The sequence below is a fragment of the Lygodium microphyllum genome, chromosome 3, assembly GCF_053477565.2.
Source record: "Lygodium microphyllum isolate KBCC chromosome 3, Lygodium_microphyllum_v1.1.10, whole genome shotgun sequence".
Taxonomy (NCBI): domain Eukaryota; kingdom Viridiplantae; phylum Streptophyta; class Polypodiopsida; order Schizaeales; family Lygodiaceae; genus Lygodium; species Lygodium microphyllum.
In genome coordinates, this window is record NC_141137.1 from 34,599,991 (window position 1) to 34,624,350 (window position 24,360).

At 41.5% G+C, this 24,360-nt stretch overlaps 1 protein-coding gene across 1 annotated transcript in view; it reads right to left on the reverse strand.

Moving 5' to 3' along the window:
• Positions 1–214: 214 nt before the first annotated feature.
• Positions 215–24,360, reverse strand: part of LOC148038221 (uncharacterized) — a 188,575-nt gene continuing 164,429 nt past the window's right edge. The window contains exon 14 of the mRNA XM_087670088.1: positions 215–988. Within this exon, the coding sequence (XP_087526214.1) occupies positions 944–988 (45 nt within the window). The 3' untranslated portion in view covers positions 215–943. The remainder of the gene's footprint in view (positions 989–24,360) is intronic.

Sequence of the window (24,360 nt, forward strand, 5' to 3'; positions counted from 1 at the left end):
TTGGTCCCTTCTTAATTCTAGCCAAAACATCATTACATCTCCTTTTAGTTTAAAAGAATAACCACGTCTCTGATGTTTGCTTGGGGTTTGACAAAATATGCCAAAACAATATTATTGGCATATTTGGAAACTGACTGAAAAATTAAATATTTCAGGCGTACAGGACACATTGTTCGACAAGCATGGACAATTTTAAACCTTCATAATATTATGTATAGTAAAGATCTTTGGGTAAGCTTGACTAATTGCTCTTATGAAGTATTTCATATTTAAAAATTTGCAAATCCTTCCTTTAGACAGGCCCGGGTGGTTGCATCACCTTGTCGATATAATCTAACGGTCTTGGCATTCAGAAAAAAGTGGGCAAGCTCATTCATTGTCTTTCGCAGCTTTGTTCATTAGAAAGAGCAAAGCCACTCCACAATGGCAGGGAGGGGATACATTAGGCCTAGCAAAGATAGCAATGGAACCTCTGTGTCGTAGATTTTTGTAACGAAAGAATAAGAGAAACGAGCAGATGCCAATCAGTCCAGTTTGGAATAGTGTAATCATGAATAATGGTAAAGGCTTCAATAAATCGGAACATGTTTAGGTTCTTACAGGGAAGATCCTGTAGTCACTCCCCGTATTTTCTCATCCAGCGTAATGGATCCTCTTATAATTTATCCGCTAGTTTTAGAAGCCGTTTTGTCTTTGCCAATGACGTCCATGAATCTGAAATGCAAAGAAAGAATGCCATTGATATGACTTTGCCTTGTCTCAGGAAAGGCAAATCAAAGAAGAGACACAATTTGAATTGGGGAGGCCCCCAACCATCCCATTCAAGGAGCACGCATCTTCAAGGTATCTCAGTCAAAAAGTGCATCAATTTGAAGTGGTGAGATCCCCAACCATCCCATTCAAGAAGTGCATCTTCAAGGTATCTCTGTCAAAAAGTGCACCTTTAAGGTGTTCTTAATACAGCTCCCATGGCTGGTACTAGTGTCCTCTGCAAAATGTTTTAGCAGCGTCAGGTTTGTACACCTCAGACAACATTGTAACAAACGACATACTTTACACTTAACATGATAAAGTTAACATGCTAGGATCCCACCTTCAGGAATGGAGAACAAAATTCGGGATAGTTGGACATATAGAACCCTTAACAAATGCAACTATCACCAACAGGACACATAAGAAAGTTGTAAATACAGAACTACTGGGCACTTCTAAGCGTGAGATTTGGTCAAAGCACTATTATTGAATTCACCACATTTAGCAAAGATAAAAGAAAAATTTTCTGATTTCCATGTAAGGCCGCTATATTGTCAAAGATTTACACCACAATGGTCAGATGGAAGCTACATGCCTCAGAACTAACACATCCTGCTTCATATCCCAGGTAAGTAAAGGGACCTGCCTTCAAAATTGCACTCTTGCAACATATGCACAAGTTTGCATTGACAAAGAGATCATTAGCACATCCTTTATTTCAAGGTGATAAGTAAAATTCTCTACTCATCCTCCTGTGCATCAGCAAAGCCAAATGAACCACAGAATGATCTATAAGCTGCAAGTAAATTCCCTTCATGTACTTTAGTAGCATGTGGCACCGTATGCAACAAGATATGCATCCAGTGATAATTAACCTCGTCGTTCTCTTGTTTACAACCCCAAAACTTTGGGTCAACATGCATGCCGCTGCATGCAATGGAGATTTACATGCATTCCATGGTCTCATTCAAAGATTGTGGGACCCCTCATCTTGCTCCTCATGTGGCACTAACTCCTCAAGCCTCTCACTTTAGGCTACTCAGAATTAGCCCTGAACTTAATCTCATACTTTTGTCTAATTCATCTGATTCTCAGAAAGTCTATAAGAGGGCATTGCCACGCTTATACCTAACATCTCACATTCAGCAGTAGCTTTCTACCTCTTCTTGCCATTACCATTGCTGCCATCATCATTATCTTGCTGCCACCCTTCCCTCTCTCCATCATCATTTGGGTCTAGATGCCACTGCCCAGCTGTCTTTGGCCCCTTCCCCCCAATCACCAGCCTTACTCTGCTGCTGTCCCATCACTCATGGCTGTGTTTTCACCAGCACATGCTGCCTGCCCCCATCATCAGCTCAACCGAGCAGCTGGAGGCCGCACTTGCCACTAGCCTACTTGATATCAGATCATCGGTGGCTTACTTCGACAAATGGGTTGACAGTAGGAACAACTCCACTCTCAGGGATGGCATTACCATCATCATCTCTTTCCCATGCCTTGAGCCGCATAGTAACATGGGACAGGTTTTGGGAATGGGGATAAGGATTGCCATCCCTTGTCACCATGAAAGGGGGCTCTCACATGGGAATAAGGATAGGACAATACAAGGACAAGATGGGGCTAGGATGAGAAGCTAGAAAATGGCTATACCATGTTACTATGTCGAGAAGTGCTTTAACCATTTCTTGCCTAAGATCAAAAGCATCTTCAGCAACATTATTCAAATGGATAGGACCTTTGCTAACACAATTTCGAAGGGCTCCCCCAATACTCATCCATTAGAGTCATTGTCCCTACTAAATCTATTGACACCTTTCCTTGGACCATCAAGATTCCATCCGTTGTTGGAGGCGGCCTTTACAACCAGCACCCTACGCAAGCCTCCCTTGGTAGTGCTTTGCTTGCACAATCATGGGTCATCTTGTGGCAAATTGCCCCCATATACAGCAATGATGAACCTCTCTTCAAGATGAGGGTGCCAATTGGGGGGGGGATTGAAGAAATACCCTAAGGAAAAAACAGAAATGAAAGTGTATGACAAAGCATAAACTCAAAAGAACACAATTAGAGTTAGGGTAGCTCAAAATGAACATGGTGGAATCTGAATGCATGACTGAATATTGAATACACGATGCTCATGCAGCAAACAAACCGTGTAGGAATGAAAACTATATCTTGAACTCTCGTGCCTTGAGGATTGAGATAGAGGTGCTGAGCGAGAGAGTGTGTCGTACTCCTGATGGATCTTGAAACGCAGCAAAGGCAGCCTCCGAGAGTCAGCAAATGCAAGTATGGAAGTTGGATCTGATCCAGAAAAAAATTGTGAAGACAGTGCAAAATAGCAAACACAAATAGAGCAATGCCTGATAATAGAGTGGGAGGTGCAAACCAAGCTGTCTGGGCAAGGCAACAAGTGGAGACTGAAGGCAACTGTGCAGGGGGTGATGGCAACAACTGGAGGAGAGAGAGAAACTCAGCAGATGCAAATGTCTGGCTGATGGTGATATTATGTGGAAGATGGCAACAGCTCCACAAGGTGATGACAGCAACAAGTGCAAGCACCAGTGATTAGGCAAGCTCCTGATGATGGCGATAGCCAGATGATAGAGACAGAGTGGAGCTCAAAGCCCTCGGCTGTTAGCTTTAAAAGAAACTGTCATGTGGTGCAGGCCACTAGGCTGTGCCTCCACAAGCAATCACTAAACCGATCTAAGAGTCAAAGACCTCAACTATGGTCGTTGTGAAGAAGACTGCTTGACCCAACTGGCAATGCTATTCAACGAATAATAAATTCACCCCAAGCTGGGAAACATAGTATACATCATCTAGCATAACGCGATCCGGGTCCTAGTCAATGGCAAAATTGATGCGATCATGTGCTTGAATCGTGACCGAGAAGTTGTTCCTAGCTCAAACATGCTCAATTGCAGGGGCTCGAGAAAAGGAAATGTCTGTGATGGGGTTCATGTGGTGGGTAGCTCCATTGTCCATAATCCAAGAAGTACTTAAAGTACTCAACTGTGAGAAGTGGGCTGATGTAGTTACCTCATGAGGATGCAACTTGCAAATGTACACAAGACTCATATCCTCAAATGTCTCTACAAAGACGATGTGGACCTTTGCAAACTAGTCAAACAAGCCCTTTGGCATTGAGAACGTAATCGATTGTGATTGTTGAACGATAGTAGCATGAGCTTGGCCTCGCTACTACCCCTACTGAGAGTTGCCACCACCTTGCCTCACCTATTGGGGTTGGTTGACCGAGGGATAGGGGTCTGAATCTTCACTTTAATGTTGTGCCTCGTGCCTTTGATCGACACTTATCATCAAAATGGCAAGCCTTCTAACAATATTGACAATATCGATTTTTCTTCAATACATTTTGCCACCCGAGATTTAGAGATGACTCGGACTTTCTTTCGATCTTAGTAGTTTGGTTTTGATTTTGATTTTGTTTTTTGTTTTTTATTGGAATTTTGATTTTGTTTATCCTTCCCTTGCTACCCCTTCTGAAAAGAAGCAACAAAAGCCCCCTCTGTAGAGATCAAACTGTAAAACTGATCGAACAACCAAGAGTAGCACATTAGCTAACACTCAAATTCAAAGAATGTAGGTATTGTGGATTGTGAGAACACTTGCTGCATAAAATGGAAATATTTCCTCGGCAGCTTGTTTAGAAATAATGTGACTTCATTGTCCGAGGACTTAGGAGTCCCCATGGTAGAGAACTTGGTGAGAAGATGCCGACACTCAACCAACTTCACTTTCAAGTCATCCCGGTTAACGATTTCAAAGTTTTGGAGCTCATGATCCAAATTAATACGACAGATCCTATCCTGAGCTTCATAGCAATCGGTCAAGTGTGCCCAATGCTCGAAGGCTAAGTCAAAATGATAAAGCTATGAATAAAATTCAGGTAAGAGGCCTTGCAATAGCTCAACAATAGCGGAGGCATTTTAAGCCTTCCATGAGCGGACAATCTCATATGGAACAAGTGCAAGATCAAGTTGGAATTCCAACCCTTGCTTAAGATCCCATAGGTCCTGGGAGTCAAGGACATGTCTCATCAGGTTTAATCAAGCAGTGAAGTTCAACCCATTAAAACGAGTCTTATCATTAAAGGCATGTTTGGCTGATGAGGACGAAAAATCATGAGATCAAATAAGTGAAATAGAAACGAGGTAGTGGAGCAAAATAAGAAGGGAGAGATGAGTAGGTAGAAATAGGTTGCTAATGCCCAATGGCTACCAATAGATGCACAGGTACTAGAACATGAATGTTTTCATGAAATGTTGGTGGATGTGGAGACACCAAGATATGTAAGCCCTGTACAACGATCGGTTGGGGCACAAGAAAATGACCGGAAGGCCCACTAGGTAATGCCATGGTGGCAAACTGTGGTACCAACTAATCCATACTCTGTGAGGGCTAGATAGCATTCCCAAGCCAAGAAAAACTCGAAAGAATAGGAATGGGAGGATGAACCTCCATCATGGAGACACCACCCGGTTGAGAAAACAAGGAGGTCTTAAAGGGCATGCCTCAAGGCAAAGGACTCCCCGGTGTGATATATGAAGACATGTAAGGTGTACTTAATGAAGATTAAAAGGAGAGTGCAATGGAACTAGTGGGTGAGATGGATGGGAGATTAAATGGATTTGTCATGTGTGTAGATGTGAGAAATATATTAGTCCTTTTGTCCATTAAATGCAAATGATGAAAAAGATGAATCACCAAAATCATATTGACCATGAGATGTAAAGCTAAAGGAAAATATAAAGGACCACTCACCATAGATTCTTGCAAATTTTATTTACCTTTTCTTGAGTGCAACTGGAAACCTATTCTCTTCAGAGCTAATGAACCAATACTTAGTTTGAAGAGTTCCTTCATGAGCATCTCTAATATCTTGTAGAAAAAGAGGAAGTAAAATCAAAAGATTGAGAAGTAGTAATTAGAGTGAATGAAGTGGAGAAGTGTGTGGAAAAGATTAAGATGATGGTGGCAAAGAGAAAAATGGTTTGTACTCCATGCCAATTTTCATGTCAGGATGGCCAGTCCTTTGTGGAGCTTCCATCCTTCTTGCAAAATCATTAGACTAGTGCATCGAATCTAAAGGGAAAAACTCAAATTTATCTTTAGTCTCCTATTGAGCTCAATACATGAGATTAAGATTGTATTCGGCTCATGAGATCTCGTAAGATCTATGGATTTCATAGTAATCCAATGACTCTCCCATATCAGATGGAGGAGTAAGCTGTGAAATCCACTCAGTTGGTATCTCAATGTGCTAGGTCCAAAAGCATCATGATGATGTGATAAAGATGTGTTTGAGGTCATCTTGCCCTCCTATTGTTCCTACTTCTTGCGAAGGGCAAATCAAAGGCCAAGGTTTTGTGGAAGATAACATTTTTGTGATACCATGTGAAAAACTACTCTAACACAAAAACATAAATGAAAGCATATAACAAAGTATAAACTTAAAAGAACATGGTTAGAGTTAGGAAAACTCAAAGACAATAAACACAATGGAATCTAAATGAATTACTAAATACTGAATATACAATGCTCATTCAGCAAACAAACTATACAGGAATGAAAAATATGCCCCCAACTCTCATGTCTCGAGGACCAAGGCCAAAGGTGCTAAGCGAGTGTATCATCGTACTCCTAGCAGATCCTCAAACGCAACAAAGGCAACCTACAAGAATCGAATACCAGCGCACGTAACTATGGAAGTTAGATCTCATGCAAACAGACAATGAAGACAATACAGAAATAGCAAACGCAAATGGAGCAATACCTAACAACAGTGTGGAAGGTGCAAACGCAAGCTGTCTAGGCAAGGTAACAAGTGGAGACTGAAGGCGACTGTGTAGGAGGTGATGGCAATACGTAGAGGAGAGAGAAACTCAACAAAGATAAATGTCTAGCTCATGGTGATAGTGTATGGAAGATAGCAACAACACGAAAAAGTGATGACACGAACAACTGCAAGCTCCAATGATATATGCAACAGTTTTGACAATGGCGACATCCAAATGATAGAGACAAACGCTAGAGTCAAGCACTTGATGATAGCAAATAACAAGGGAAAGCTCTGATGACTAAGATGTCCTCCGTGAAGGGGTGTGGGCAACAAAGATATAGCCCTTGAAACCTACAAAAACGAGATTGAGACTGAATGTAGGAGAGCCTGCCTATTTATAGAAAGTTTCAAGACCTCGTACCGTGCACCATTTTAAAACTCTCTCAAACCACGCATCAATTTAGGTTTTTCAGTAATTAACAATTTTTGGGACTGTTTAAGTGGCTAGTTCTGTTGATAGGGTGAGCCGCAGTTGAACAAGTGAGCAGGTGAGTGAGAGTGAGAGTCAGAGAGAGTGAGTGAGTGAGTAACAGAGAAAGAGAGAGAGTGAAAGTACGATTCGATTTGGGTGTGCCAACAATGTGTTGGTACACAAAGAATAAAATGTATTTATACTTAGGGCACGTAAGGGTGCATTCACATGTACAACTAAATAATGCACTTGTACTATACATGGAGGTGAAGACGGGCCTTTACCCATAGACATGCCGAGATCCTCTGCAAGTCTACTCAACCATATAGCTTCCTTAGAAGCTTCAGCTGATATGTATTCAGCTTTAGTAGTACTCAATGCTACAATGTTCTGCAATCTAGAACACCAAGAAACGACATGATCCAAGTCACCTGCCATGTCTGCATCACAATAACCTACGAGTGTCCAAGTCACCTGCCATGTCTACATCACAATAAGCCTGCAAACTAAGTGCACCCTGCCCATAGCAAATACACTTTCTTTGTGTACCCTTCAGGTATCAAAGACTACACTTGACAACTTCCCAATGTGGTTTGCCAAGATTCGACATAAACCTGCTAACAACTCCTACTACATGAGCAATGTATGGACGAGTAGCAACCATAGCATACATAAGAGAGCCACAAGCTGATGCATAAGGGACTCCCTTCATAGCATTGGCTTCCACGTCATCTTTTGGACTATTGGCTTTACTAAGCTTAAGGTATGGAGGTAAGGGCATCCCAAAAGGCATAGCTTCAACCATGCTAAATTTGTCCGGTATCTCTTCAATATACTTTTCTTGAGATAAAAACAACAATTTTTGCATTCTTTCCCTGTGAATCCTCGTGCCCAAAATATGCTCTACATTCCCCAAATCTTTCATGGAGAAGCTTGATTTCAACTATGATCTTTCAAAGCATCCAAGCTAGTCTTTCTTTTCCCAACTAGCACCATATCATCTACATACAAAATAAGTATGATAGGGCTGCCATCTGTATCCTTTTTCAAGTACAAACAATGATCTGTATGGTTGTGTGTGAATCCATGAGATAACATAAAAGTGTCAAACTTTTTGTACCACTGCCGTGGTGCTTGCTTCAGCCCATACAAGCTGTGTTTTAGTTTACACACCATCTGCTCTTTTCCAAGAAGAACTACATAGCCCTTAGGCTGTTTCATGTATATTTTCTCATCAATGTCACCATGCAAAAAAGTTGTTTTTACATCCATTTGGTACAGCTCTAAGTCCAATACAGCAAAAAGCACGCATAAAGTGGTGATCTTCACAACAAGTGAGAAGACCTCTTGGAAGTCAATCCCTTCTTTCTATTCATATCCTTTGGCAACTTGTACTTGGATTTCCCATCAACTGTCTAAAGGTATTTCTTCCTGGAATACAACCCTACGGATCTCCTCACTCTTTTCGGTTGTTTATGCATGCGATCTTCCCAGAAGATAACATCATCGCTGCGTACTACTTTCCTTTTCTCGGGATCACATAATCTATACCCCATTTCACCCTCGTCACCATATCCTAGGAAAATGCATTTACAAGACTTTAGCTTAAGTTTGCTGCGTTTTTCTTTACGAATGTGTATGACATCTGTGCATATTGGTCATAAATACAATGATCATAATGCTCAAAATCAGCATAACAAAGACAAGGCAAGTAACCCAAACAAGAAAGCACTTTCATTCCTCTTTGACTCATGTGTTCCAACCCGCCATGCCACAAAGAAACGCTTGGCTGCTTGATCACGGCAACAAAATGATTACTCACACTAGATACATGGAGAGGATACAAGGTATCACTTTTACAACCTCTGGCAATGACTCTAGATCCCTTACAGATATTCCATTTTCCATCACCAAAGGTGGTATGAAATCCATCGTCATCTAGCTGCCTTGTGCTAATCAAGCTCTTTTTGAGCTGAGGTACATGCCGTACATGCTAAAGTGTGAAGACAGAACCATGCTGTGTAATATTTCCGCACACTGCGTACCGTAAATATTAACTTCCCGCACGCCGTGTAAACCCTGTGCAAGGTTATCCCCTACATCGTATTATTGTGAGCATAATCCATACCGTGCACGCTCAAAAATGAGGCCTCCACATTGTAAATAAGAGGCCGAGGTTGAAGAACGTAAAAGCCGCGAGGGAACACCCTTTTTGAAGGGGCAATTTGGAGATTTTTAGGCAAAAAAAATTTTATTATTATCCCTTCCCCCAGCCGATGCATGGCTGGAGGAGAGGGAGTGTGGGGAGGAATGGCCAAGGAGGAGTAGATCAGATTGCATGAGGGGGAGTCCTCCACGTGTGTGGAGGCCCTCTTCCCCACCCCCCCCCCAAGGCCTATAAAAACCCCCCTCCCCAGGGAGTCGTGGAAGAGAGAGGCCGTGCAGAGAGAGGGAAAGCGTGGGAGGTGGAGGTAGCCGTGCTAGTCGAGGTGGAGGTCGCCGCCGTGCTGCAGTCGCCAGTCCGCCATAGCCGCCGCCACGGCCGCCTTGCTGACACTGTCCGCCGCCGCCTGGATCACGACCCCTTTCCCCCCCCCCCCCCGACGTGCTGCAGAAGCTTGGAAGCTTCTTAGAAGCTTCCTAAGAAGCTTCTAAGGGGGGGGCTTCCTTAACCCCCCTTCCCACTATATCCCCCAAAGGTCTATTCATACCCCCGGACCCTTGAAGAGGAGAGGGTGAAGCTCATAAAGACCTCCCATAAGCCGTTTCCACGAGCTTTCCGGGATCTTAAAATCCATACCCTATAAAGGGGTATTCCTACATAAGGGAGAAGTAAACATATTTTGAGACTACTTGCCAAGACTCGGAGGAAATTTTTGAGAGCCATAAAGGGGTAAGGACAAAACCCGGAGCCCAAATCCTCTACATCTACGATGGCCCCAAAAAGATCTCAAGGTGCGACTGCGGGAGGTTCATCTCCGAGCATACAAGTGGATATCTCCCCAAGCCCACAAGTCCAGGTTCTTTCAAGTTTATTTTCGCTTAAAGAAATGATTAGGTGCGCTTAGTTCCATAGGGAAGAATGCATTTTACGCTTATTTTTAATGCATGTGGCAGTGGTAAAAAGACATTTGATAAAGTATCTCTTGAAACGTTAGGCAAGGTTGAAGTATGTCATGAATTCGAACGGGTTGCCTGCCTTAGGAGACTAGCTGCATGATGCTATTTTGGTACATTATCAAAGTAATGAGTCTAAACATATATTACTTAGGCAAAGAAATGGAATTTATAAGTGCATTTTTTTTTCTTCTTAGACATGGTAGGAATAAGTATGTGCCGCATGTTAGGCAACATCCTCCTCGTAATGATTTCATGAGGAAAAGTTAACACCCATAGGATATTATCCAAAAAGAAATAGAAGAGAGTACGGAAATGATCTTATGGGCTTGCAAGTGGCATGTAAAATGGAATAAATTATCACTAGCTGTAGTTTTGTATGAACTTCATTGTAGCTAGGAGAACGTTGCGAATTGCATAGTCATCATGCAATAATGTCATTCATTAGGAGCCGCATTTAGGAGTCAAAGCATAAGATTCTAAGGTTGTAGGCATGACTATTTAATGTAAGTCCTAGTAGGACCTAGGAAAGTTAGTATCCAGGTTATCAGGCATTTTTACCTTACCAAGGAAGGATAGGGTTATTGTGAACCATGTGATGCGTAGAAGCAGTGAATCGCATGTTTACACGTATTGGTGTAATTGTAACTATTAATCTCCACTAGATCTAGTTTATTACCTTTAGGAAAGGTTCATCCGTGACGCAAGACAAGTATATTGAATTGTCTAAGTCACCTAAACCACAAGGATTCTTATGGACATGGTTGGGTCGATATGATAGGTATCTCAAGTGCTAACTAGGGTTTAGTGCAATAAGAATTCGACCTAGTTTTACACTGGTTGCCAAGTCAAAACCCGCAAACCCAAAGATCTTACACACATTCACGAGATGTCGAATCAATTGGATGCTCATGCATAAAATGATCTAAGGTTTTATCCTAAGGATCATTCGTTCAAATTATGAAACTCCGACTGGGTTGGAAATTCCTAGGACCGTGGACCAATATAATCAGGAATGGGTTGGGTAAGAAGACACCCTAAACCCTGCTACTTGCCTGAAGTTAATTCTGTAACCTGAATACGCCATTCAATGGGTGAAATGATCCCGTGGAATAGATACAACACATGTACAAAAAGTTGCCACATCGCATAGACTTGAGATTTGTCCACAAGAGAGTTTTGTCATTTCTTGGAAATGATATTGGCAAGTTATTGCGCTAAGATAACCTACAAAAGGATGAGTAATCATCCTGTTACATCACCTTTCCTGGGAAATAGTTGCTAAGGAAAAGGAAAGTTAGGTATTTGCCTGGAAGCAATTGACCAATCAATAGATTGAAGCGACATGGTCGCTGGAATCTACCATAACAAAACCTAAAGTATTGGTAGGGTATGACCCTAACCCAAGAATGATAGGAATCTTGCCAAGTTGCAATTGATTCCGGATCGAATGCGGGTTGCATTCGGAGAAAAGGAGTCACTCCTTAACAGTTTGCCAGCTAAACGACCATTGGAAATTGATTGTGCTTGTAACAGTTTAGAAAGCACTGTTTGCATTATTTGCTCAATGAACTAAAGGATGAAAAGATATCTAAATACTTCAGGTTGAAGGCCTGAAGGGAGAGGCAGCTTCAGTTACCCCCGACTGCCTGCCTGACCCTAACCAAGGGGGTTGTTAACCGCGCCGGGAACGTGGACCGAACCCGCCGCGAGAGGTCTCTCCGTTGAGTTCTACTTGGAGCAGGAGGACGCTTGGGTGCCAGAGGGGGCTCTGGCCGTAAATCCCTCGCCTTCCGGGCCCTGCACAAGAGGCTAACGTGACTCGGGATTGGATCTCGAGGCCCGCATACTAGTCTACGGGCGGAAACTTGGATTAGTGATCCCTGGTGGATTACTGGATAGCCTTCGGGCGGATTATGAACAAGCCTACGGACGGAACTCCTTGTATTTCAAAGATAAAAGGATAAAATGATAATAAAGAAGTTGTTTGACATTGTTTTCTTTATGTCCTGTGATAAGATTACGTGAAGGAACCAGTGCTTAACAGGGTTAATCAAGGAAGCTGTTTGTTATATGTCAAATTAATGTGGTAGGTAATTACATAACTAAAACAAACCGAGGAAAGTGCGGAGGACGGACCATGGGTCCGTCCTATGGATGGGTGGTCCCGGTTAGCCGGGAACTTTTCTCAAAGTTTTCGGCAAACAGAGGATGATCGTCATCTCCAAAACAAGTAACGAGAACGATGACTTAGAATTAACTATTACCCAATTCACGCTATTTTAGGGGAACGGAATGGGACTATGCCTTATGGCAGAGAGGTCGAGCCTTGTATCCCTCTCGTTTCCCATTCTCCTTGAACCAAGTGCAGCGTGAATCCGCTTCGGACCGGGCGTTTCTGCGTAAAGTAGTTCGCTCGGGTCTGACGCTAGTTGCTGCTAGCTAATGACCAAACTAGAAAACCTTAATTCCGGTCGATCCTAAGTGGGAAACGGCCAGGACACTTCCGCTACGTGGCAGACGCGGAAAGACCTAGATTACAAAACCCGTAACATTCCATGGGAGTGCCGGGCGGAGTTCTCTAGACAGCCTTCCGATGGACTGCCAAGACGTGTCCTAGAGGATTCTAGTGGACACGTTACATGCTGAGACTGCCAGTGCACACTGCCAATACCTGCAATGATGTCACATGCAGAGTTGTCCCTAAGATGGACAACACCATGTCCACCCCCTCTATAGGCAGAGAACCACTCACGATGAGGGGTGACATGAAAGGAAGCACCTGAATCTAGAATCCAAGTGTGCATGCCATCATCCGTATCTGCAAGTAAAGCATGTGTACTAAAGTGTAAAGAGACAAAGAGTACGTCATTCCCACTGTCACTGTCATGAGTGACTACATTTACCTCTTCAATTTTGACACTGCTCTTCTTAGGTTGACTCTCTTTATTCTCTTCCTTGCTATCATCTGTCATCTTGCCCTTTCCTTTCTCTTTCTTCCATTTGTAGCAGTCACGTTTAAAGCAACCCTTCTTGCCACAATGATGGCATTCAACATCCTTACCACGTGATTTATTGCGTCCCTTGCTATTAGATTTGCCTTTCTGCTGTGATCTTTCCCTAGTATGCAAAGCACTGGAAGACTTACTAGATGCATTGTTTTGCCGATTCATTTCTTGAATCAGTAGAGCACTCTCCACATCAGCATATAAAAGAATCGCATTAGAATTGCTCATAGCAGTCCTGAATGTATCCCAACTCTCTAGCAAAGTGCAAAGCAAGAAGGTAGCCTTAGATTCTTCATCAATCAAGAACTTCAAGGCAACCAGCTGGCTGAAAATAGAGTTAAACTCACTCAAGTGAGTAGACATTGCTGTACCCTCTTTCATATGCAAATCCGTAAGCTTTTTCAGCTAGTAAACTTTGCTTGTAGCACTCTTCTGCGCATACAATTCTTTCAATCGAGTCCAAATAGCAGAGGCAGAATCCAAACCTTCAATGTTAAACAGCAAGGCATCAGAAATCCATAGCTTGATGGTTGAGAGTGCAAGCTCATTTAAGTCATCCCTGTCTTCCTGTTCCATATCTGCGGGCTTTACCCCCTTTGTCTTAATCGGCCTTGCCTGCTTCTTCTGCAACAAGATATTATAGCATTGTTTTTGCCAAACTACAAAGTTATGTGCTCCTTCAAGCCTCTTAATGTGTATGAGATGACTGTTGTCACTACTGCCAGCCATGATTTTCAGCCCAAATGTAACCAAAAATTTCAGCAAATGCAGGCCCAAACTGTCACACAAGTGACCAAGGTACAAACAAGTACCAACCAACAATAAATGACCATGTAGAAGCAGAGATTTCAGATTTGTAATTAAATTTTCAAAAGCACCAAACCATGTGCTACAGCATTCCACAACTGATTACAGCTGTTTCAAGGGCATATACATCACATTACATGAGAAATCTCAAATTTTAGCTGCAATTTCTGTTGTACGTGTACCCACGGGCATAAATTTTGACACGCACAGTCAAAAGCCCCAAAATTTTTGTGCTCAAAGCATCAACCACACATCTGCATTTTCTCTGTCATGCATAGAACATGCCAATTTTGCCAAAATAGAGCAATTTCAGCAAAACCCCCAAATTTTTCCAAGTGTTGATGTCCAAATTGCATGGAATTGAACTTGCATGTACATAAAATGACCAAATGGTGCACAAATTTTGCCCAAACTGCAAAAGCCCCAAATTGCAAGGGGTCCAATGTGCATCAATGTCGAGAAATTGGGTAAATTTCAGCCGAATTTGTGCATGTACATGAAAAGCCCCATCACAATTCCCAAATTTGGAAAAAGCCCCAAATTTTCGGGCCAAGATTGCACAGATTTCAGTGAAAGTGACTCATCCAAGAAAAAAATCTCACTTGCATTTGAGAATCCCCAAAAAGTTTGTGAGACGCAGGCATTCAATGTCTGCAATTTTTGGTCCAAAGAACATTGCAATGTTTGCTAGGCACAAATTTGGGAAAACCCCAAATTTCAAGACACAGATTTGCACTCTATGCTTGTAGGTTTGAACACCCGGCAAAGGGAAAAAAGATAAACTGCCCGTCGTCCGCACAGTCCGCTCATCGCCCGTGCAGCACGGCACCTTGTCTCGTCCGCTAGTCACCCGTTTGCTGCCCATCACGCTTCTGCATAAGTCAACTACTTGCAAGTGCCGTCCGTCAGCTCGCCTCCAGTCCCGTTACACGACCAATGCCCCGCTGGTCCCGTCTCCTCGCTGGAGCCTCACGTGGCGGCTGTCGACTGTCTACGATGCATGTAACTATCCACAATGCCTCACGACCTGCTCGCTTGTGAGAACTCCTGCTCGCTTGTTGACTGTCAACTGCTACTCATCGAGTCCACCTGGGACTTCTGCAACACCCGAGCTGTCTCTTGCCTCCTCTGATACCAGTTTGTAGAGACTGAGAGGCACGGAGATCGAGATAGTGAGTGTTCGTGAGGCGCAACAAGACAGAGAGAGTGAGAGAGAGCAAAGTAGAGAGTGTGCAAGATTTGTGGGTACAGTGACAAGTATACCTCTTTAGGTTTTTAGATAGATATATATATGTGTAAGTACAAGTGCTAAGGGTGTGTTCACACCCAAGCACATTAAAAGGCATGAGGGCCTTTATTCCCAACAGCAAATTTTGAAATTCGACGTTTTTCATGTCTTCATTGGAGGCTAAAGTGCCTTTCAGCAATTTTACCTCATTAAACACAACATTACGGCTGTGAATAATTTTCTAAGACTGAGGTAGCCACACTCTGTAGCCAAATTCACCCTCATCACCATAGCCCATAAGGGTGTGTTCACAACCGAGCACATTAAAAGGCATGAGGGCCTTTATTCCCAACAACAAATTTTGAAATTCGACATTTTTCATGTCTTCATTGGAGGCTAAAGTACCTTTCAGCAATTTTACCTCATTAAACACAACATTATGGCTGTGAATAATTTTCTAAGACTGAGGTAGCCACACTCTGTAGCCAAATTCACCCTCATCACCATAGCCCATGAAAATGCCTTTGGTGGATTTCAGGTCAAGTTTGTTCCTCAGCTCATCTCTAACATGCACAAAGGCATCACAACCAAAAATCCGTAAATGGTCATATGAGGCTAATTTGCAAGACCAGACCTCCTCACGGATGTCATTATTTAAGAACCTGTTTGGACAACAGTTGCAAATGTGAACCACGGTTTTAAGTGCCTCTCCCCAAAATTCATGAGGAAAATTAGCAGTGGACATCATGCACCACACTCTTTCACATAAAGTCCTATTATATCTTTCAGCCACCCCATTTGAAGAAGGGCTGTAAAGAGCTGTAAGCTCTCTCGTAATTCCATGCAAGTCACGAAAAGACTTGAACTTAGTAGATGTAAACTCACCCCCATTATCAGTTCTCAAGCATTTCAGCTTTCTATATGTCTGAGGGGTCATGAATGCATGAAAAGTTTTTAAAACAGTAAACACTTCACTTTTCTTTTTCATTAGATAAATCCAAATCTTCCTAGAACAATCATCAATAAAAGCGAAAATATGCAGCACCACCCAACGATTTCACGGGTATACTACATACATCAAAATGCACTAAGTCCAAGACATTGGACTTACGACAGACACCAGAGTAAAAGGAATTTTTCATTTGCTTTCCAAACTGACGCTCATTACAAAAGTCAGTTTAGAGCCTTTTCCATCAGCCCTCTTTAAAGAGGTAAGGACATCAAGTACTTTCTGGCTCATATGGCCTAGTCTCTTATGCCATAACTCCAAATGACAACCAATTTCAGCAACTGCAAGAAACTTACTATTCAAAGCTTTACAGTGCAAACAATACACAATGCCCTTCTTGGTTCCTTTTGCAATCAGCATGGAACCCTTTTTCAATTTTCACAAACTACCACCAAACAGTGTAGTGTAACCATGCAAGTCAAGCTGACCAACAAATAGTAAACTCTTTTTTATGCCAGGCACATATCTGACATCTTTCAACACAAGCTCTTGCCCATTATCTAAAGACAAGTGTACAGTGCAAATCCCATCAATGCTACAAGCATGGTTATTTCTAAGGTACACTTTTCCATAACTGCCTGTATTAAACATAGCAAAACACTCCAAGCAAGGAGTTACATGAAAAGAGGCATCAAAGTCTACAATCCAAGTCTGAGTGACACCATCATCAACTGACAAAAGTGCATCAATCACATCAGCCTTGGCAATTTGTATATCTTGCATGTGACATACAAGCGCATCGTAATCATTTGCACATAATATATCAACCTCTATATTCGAGAGCTCCTCTATGACTATATTGAAGGCCACATTGGACTTTTCCTTGCTTTCGACTGCCTCAAATGCATCTATCTTATCCTCTTCTTTTTGTCTCCTGCATTCTTCTTCCTCTCCTATTCCTTCTTGTAATACCTAAAATCAAGCTTCTTGTGGCCCTTTCAACCACAGTGATAGCAAGTAATGTCAATCTTTTCCTTTCCTTTGCTCTTGTGTAAATGCCGCGAACAACATAGTATGCTTGACAATTATGATATTCACTTGTTTTCGAGATTTAATATAAAAGAAAATGAATACTTAAAGCTGAAAATGAAAATTACTCACAAAATTACAGCCATGAAAATGTAAAAGTAATGGAGACAAGATTGAGGGTTGAAGATGGGCAACCCCCCCCCCGAAGGAATGTATTTCTGCTCAACCCAAGTCCCTTAGGGAAGAGCTCAGTTACAATCAACCTGAGAGTGAGGAGAAGTAATTCTCACTCTCACAAGATCATGCAAAGCTGTACAAACACACATGCATTATCTATTATGCAATGATAAGAACTCATTTCTTTACAGTATGAGAGAAGAAAGAGGGGAAATCAGCCTTTCTCCGTCGTTGATCAACAGTACATGGATAGGGCTTGCTTCTTATTGCTAAAATGGAAGAAAGAGCTCGAGAAGGAGATGCTGTAATGAATTTACAGGCTTGCTGTCCTATAAAATAACAGTGATAGAAGAGGGAATATGGAGGAATTTGATAATGGAGAAGTGGGGGATGATGATGGGGATGGATGGGGCCGCCAGTTTCTGGCTATCTGTGGGTGCTGTACATGAGTTTACAGCAAAGAAAAATGATGTTGAACGATGAAAAACGAGCTCTTATTTATAGGAGAGGGAAGAGCTAATACAAAAGGGGAAAGTGGAGTAGCACAAGACAAGTGTCCAGCCACATGTCATAAGATGTGACAAGTGGTGGGACACTTGGAAACTTGTGTGACAAGTGTCTTGACACTTGTCTCTTCTCTATGGCCTTCCTTTCTGGGTTGAATACTGTCAAGAATAGAAACAACCAAATTTAGTAAGCACAGTTAGAGTACAGAACTTACTATTTTTAGAATGACATCCCTATTTTTTAGGACTAGCATTTTTAGGCTAATTCGAGGCTCCTAAAATTAAGGAACCTCCTAAAATTTAGGAATCTCCTAAAATTTAGGAACCCCCCCAATATGGGTGTCATATGAAAGTTTTTTCCGTGTACATCGCAAAAACGGTATCAGAATCTTCATGTGACTTTTCTATGCAAAGAAATGTGCATTTCAATCTTTCAGCCCACACATGCACATTATACAAGCATTTCATGATCATGCCATCTTGTTGATTGTAACTGTCTGTTCTGGTGGATCTAGCCCACACTTCAAGGCATCAATCCTTTTTGTGTGCGAGTCTAACCCTGATATGCGTGAGTTCTGGTCACAGACGCCTAACTGGGCCATATAGGTGGAAGTGTGAACTATCTTTTCTCTAACCCACCGCGTGGGTCCACCATAACCTGTGACCACTCATCAGTGGCCAGCTCCAATGCACTTTTCTTTATATCTAATTAGTGCAAAGGAAATAAATTTAATAAATCATTATATAGACAAATTAATGAAAAAGGATACAAATTCTGTTTCTATAGAGTTGTGACAGCCCTCTGACTCTTATTCAGCTATCCTCAACTGAAAAGCTTATTGATATGGCTGAAGAATGTTTGGGTAATCTTTCATGAATTTTTCATCTACCCACTATGCATCTATTGTGAGTAGATTCTTGAATTTTAGTAAGAATTTCCGTGTCACAAGGCCACTTCTCGTGGTTCGATCCTTGAGAAACAAAATTTTTTCAGGCTCCAAGAGTTGCTTTGTTTCTTCAACTTCTCGGGGATCTTCAATAATGGGTTCCTTTGGTTCTGGTCCTATGTAAGGTTTTAGCAAACTTACATGAAAAGCGTTGTGTATTTTCCAATGAGTAGGAAGCTCAAGTCGATAAGAAACTTTATTTATTTTCTCAATCACTTTGAAGGATCCAAAGTATCTACTGGAGAGCTTTGGAAAAGATGAATTTTGACCAGAACCTTGTTTGAGCTTGCTTTTATCAAACTTTAGTAAGACATATTGACCTTTTTCAAAAGCCAAAGGTTTTCTTCGTTTATCTGCTTGCTTCTTTTGTAGCTCTTGGGCAACTTTGATAGTGGCTCCAACTTGATCCATTATCTTTAGTGCGAATAATTGGAGGAGGAATCACCTTACCCTAGACTATTTCATTTGGAGCTTTCCCTGTGGATGAGTGCACTGTATTGTTGTAAGCAAACTCCAATAATGGAAGATATTTCTCCCATTGTGACTTATGTTTCACTAACATAAGCTTTCAACATATCCAAAAGAGTGAGATTCATCACCTCTGTTTGGCCGCAGTTTGAGGATGAAAAGCTGAGGAGAACTTTAAAGTGGTTCCCAAATTCTCAAATAAAGCACGCCAAAAGTTACTTGTGAATTTGGAGTCTCTATCTGAAATGATCTCACAAGGCATACCATGTAATCTGAAGATATGTTGAATGAAAAGTCTTGCAACTTGTGCGGATTTCAATGTTTTATGACATGGAATAAAATGTGATTGCTTGCTGAATCGATCAATTATGACCCAAATCATATCATGACCTTGAGGTGTTCTTGGAATACCTGAGATAAAATCCATTGTGATAGATTCCCATGGATCTTTGGGCACTGGAAGAGGTTGTAACAATCTTAGAGTCTTCTGCCTATCATACTTGGATTTTTCGCATACTAGACAAGCCTCAATGAACTTATGTGTATCTCTTCGTAATGTTGGCCAATAAAAGTAGCGCTCAATTGCACTTAGAGTGGCTGCCCTCCCTCTATGCCCTGCATAAGTGGGTTCATGACTTACTTTAAGCACCTTTTGTCGAACAGAAAGAGTGACACAAAGGAGATTGTTCATGAGAAGGTAACCATCTTCGATGGAATAATCTGGATGAGAATCTCCTTGCTGTAAATTTGACCAAATTGCTGCAAAATCAGTATCTTCATCATAAGTATTCTTCATTGTTTGAAAATCTTCATGATGAGCCACTGTAATAGTTGCAATGCGAGGCACTCTAGAAAGTGCATCAGCAACTACATTTTGTTTCCCTGGAGTGTACATAATTTGAAAATGAAACATAGACAAGAAATTTTCCCATCTTGCATATTTCTCCTGCAAATGCTTTTAAGTCTTGAAATACTTCAAGCTTTGATGATCAGTTTTAATAAGGAATTCATTGCCTAAAAGATAATGTTTCCATATCTTTAAAGCATGAACCACTGCTAAGAGCTCCTTTTCATAAATGTCATACCTTTTTTCCACATCATTTAGACGGCGGCTTTCAAAGGCTACGGCATGGCCTTCTTGATTTAGCACTGCACTAATACAATCACCGCAAGCATCTGCTTCCACCACAAATGGTTTTACTACATCTGGAATGATAAGAACAGGTCTAGAAGTAAGAGCTATTTTCAGCCTTGTGAAGGCTGCATTCTCTTTTTCCTTCCATTGGAAAGAGATCTTCTTCTTTGTAAGGTCATGAAGTGGAGAAGCCATATGTGCAAAATGCTTGATGAAGCGGCGGTAATAAGAGCATAAGCCAAGAAACGATCGCACCTCATGTACATCATGAAGATGAGGCCATTCATGGATTATCCTGATCTTTTCAGGATCCATCTGAATCCCTTCAGAAGAGATGACATGCCCAAGGTAATTTATTTTATGCATGAAAAATTCACTCTTTTTACCATTTACCAAGAGTTAATTTTGTTGAAGTAATTGTAGAACAATTTTCAAGTGTTGATGATGCTCCTCTTCATTCTTGCTAAAGACAAGAATATCATCAAAGAAAGTACCGACATATTGTCGATGCTCTCTAAAGATGCGCTCCATCATTCGATTAAAGGTGGCTGGTGCATTGGTTAATCCGAAAGGAACCACCAAGAATTCATAAAGACCGTATGAAGTGCGGAAAGCAGTTTTGTGTATATCTTGTGGTATTACCCTAATTTGATAATAACCACTCTTTAGATCAATACGGCTGAAAACTTTTGAGTCTCCTAGATGATCCAAAATGTCGTCAATTCTGGGAATAGGAAACCGATTCTTCACAGTGATTTTATTGAGGGCTCGATAATAAATGCACATCCTGAATGTGCCATCTTTCTTTTGAACAAGAAGAACCGATGAACAAAATGGTGAGCTACTTGGCCTTATTAGCCCACGGTTGAGTAGGTCTTTGACTTGCTTTCTGATTTCTTCTTGTTGAGGACGGCTCACACGGTATGGTGCTATATTAGAGGGAGAACTGCCCGGGATAATATCAATACGATGGTCTTTTGGCCTTTCTGGGAGAAGCTAATAAGAAAGATCTAGGTATGGTGTCTCCAGAAACTCCAACTTGGATCTCGTACTTATTGCCTTTGTTGGTGAGTTCTACCTTCTTTTTCTGAGAGAATATGGTTGAATCTACTCTATGATTCCAGGGCATGCCAAGAATCACATCGCGACCATCAAGGTCTCCGATACAGAAGGTATCTTCGTCACTCTAGCCCTCAGTTTGAAACTTGAGCTTGCCAATGTAGGGTATCACAGTCTTCACTGTGTCACCTTCATCAGCATTTCAAGCTTGGCGAACTTCTGCCGGAGTGTCCATCTCTTCATTCTTTAATCCAAGCTCTTTAGCTAATTGCAAGGAAATGATATTTTCATTCGCCCCAAGATCTATCAAGAATAGTGCTTGCTTACCTTGCAACTGTCCCCAAGCTTTTAATAATTTGCGCGTCTTTGGAGTGTGAGTTGTGTTTGCAACTACATCACTGATAGCATTGATTTTCACTGGCGACTTAGGCTTGTTGTCAAAAACCTTGCTTTGTCCCTTGTTTGGACATTGCTTCGCTATGTGGCCTATTTGTCCACATTTAAAGCACTTCTCTTCTTTCATGAAGCGTTGCTTTTCTTCTTCGGAAAGTTGCTTTGCTTGTGGGTATAGATTGAAGTGAAATTGAGGAGCATTAGGAGGTGGATAGGGCTTCATCTTCTTTTGATTTGATGGCTGCTTTTGTCGTTGTTTTTGTCCTTCATTTGGGACTGAATACTCCTCATCATCAGCTACTCTCTTGTTATCATTCTTTTGGAATGATTTGTTGCCATTGTGCTCCATTTCCCATGTCTCAGCATGGTCAATGAGTTCCCTGAGACTAGAACAATAATAATAATTAAGAGCAGTACGAAGTTTAAAATGCAAACCTCCTTGAAACTTCCTAAGCTTTTCCGAACTGCTGATCTTCTTGAAATGTTCGACCTTCAAAAGTAGCTCCCAAAATCTCTTGTTATAGTCACCAAGTGACTCATTTTTCCTTTGCCAAAGCCAATCCCATTCCATTTTTACATCTCTTTTGAAATGAACAGGAAGAAATTGGCTTTGTATCATGCGAATAAAGAACCGCCATGATTTTGGGGCAGCATGATCATATTCCAACCCCGTCCGCCAAGTATGGGCTAAGTCGGTTAAATGTAAAGCTACAAACTTAATCTTTTCTTTTTCTTTATACTTGTCACGATCATACAAAATTTGAAATTGACGAATAAACTTCAGAAGAAGATCAGGATTTCGGGAACCATTATACATATTGAACTTGATCTTCTTTTCAAGTTGAGATAGTGACTTAGTCTTCTTCTTCCTATTATGCCTTCGTCCATGCCCGGATCTTGAGGTTGAAGATGATAAAGTGCTTGATGGGGATGAAGATGGAGACGAGGGTAAAGAATGTCGACGCCTTTGACGATGATGAGGTCTTCCACGAGAAGGGTGTGACTCTTCGTTACTAGAAGAGAGTCCATCAGAGTAGGCGCCAGATGACTTTGAAGAAGAGGATGAGCTTCGACGCGATCTCTTTCTTTGTCTTGAAGTAGAATGGGACTGCCTCTTAGAAGTAGTTGGACTTCTTCATCGGCTCCTTTCATTGGTATGGCTTTGTCTCCTTGAAGCAGATGGGCTTCTTTCCTTGAATTCTTTGGGATTCTCAACTTTTTCTAGTTTGAGAAGTTGGTCACAAATTTGCTGATTCTCCTCTCTAAGGCTTTGAATGGCTTGAAGGATAGCACTCGACTGATCCATTGAGACTCTTAAGAAAAAAAAAATGCTCAAGCACTCAATGCAAGGGCTGAAAACAAACAACTTATAATTATAAGCAGTACCAGTGTTGGAGTGAGTACCGAGCCAAAGCTCTAATACCAATGTAAACGCCCCGAACAACGTAGTATGCTTGACAATTATGATATTCGCTTGTTTTCGAGATTTAATATAAAAGAGAATAAATACTTAAAGCTGAAAATGAAAATTACTCACAAAATTACAGCCATGAAAATGTAAAAGTAATGGAGACAAGATTGAGGGTTGAAGATGGGCAACCCCCCCCGAAGGAATGTATTTCTGCTCAACCCAAGTCCCTTAGGGAAGAGCTCAGTTACAATCAACCTGAGAGTGAGGAGAAGTAATTCTCACTCTCACAAGATCATGCAAAGATGTACAAACACACATGCATTATCTATTATGCAATGATAAGAACTGATTTCTTTACAGTATGAGAGAAGAAAGAGGGGAAATCAGCCTTTCTCCGTCGTTGATCAGCAGTACATGGATAGGGCTTGCTACTTATTGCTAAAATGGAAGAAAGAGCTAGAGAAGGAGGTGCTGTAATGAATTTACAGGCTTGCTGTCCTGTAAAACAGTAGTGATAGAAGAGGGAATATGGAGGAATTTGATAATGGAGAAGTGGGGGATGATGATGGGGATGGATGGGGCCGCCAGTTTCTGGCTATCTGTGGGTGCTGTACATGAGTTTACAGCAAAGAAAAATGATGTTGAATGATGAAAAACGAGCTCTTATTTATAGGAGAGGGAAGAGCTAATACAAAAGGGAAAAGTGGAGTAGCACAAGACAAGTCTCCAACCACATGTCATGAGATGTGACAAGTGGTGGGACACTTGGAAACTTTTGTGACACTTGTCTCTTCTCTATGGCCTTCCTTTTTGGGTTGAATACTGTCAAGAATAGAAACAACCAAATTTAGTAAGCACAGTTAGAGTACAGAACTTACTATTTTTAGAATGACATCCCTATTTTTTAGGACTAGCATTTTTAGGCTAATTCGAGGCTCCTAAAATTAAGGAACCTCCTAAAATTTAGGAATCTCCTAAAATTTAGAGACCCCCCCAATATGGGTGTCATATGAAAGTTTTTTCCGTGTACATCGTAAAAACGGTATCAGAATCTTCATGTGACTTTCCTATGCAAAGAAATGTACATTT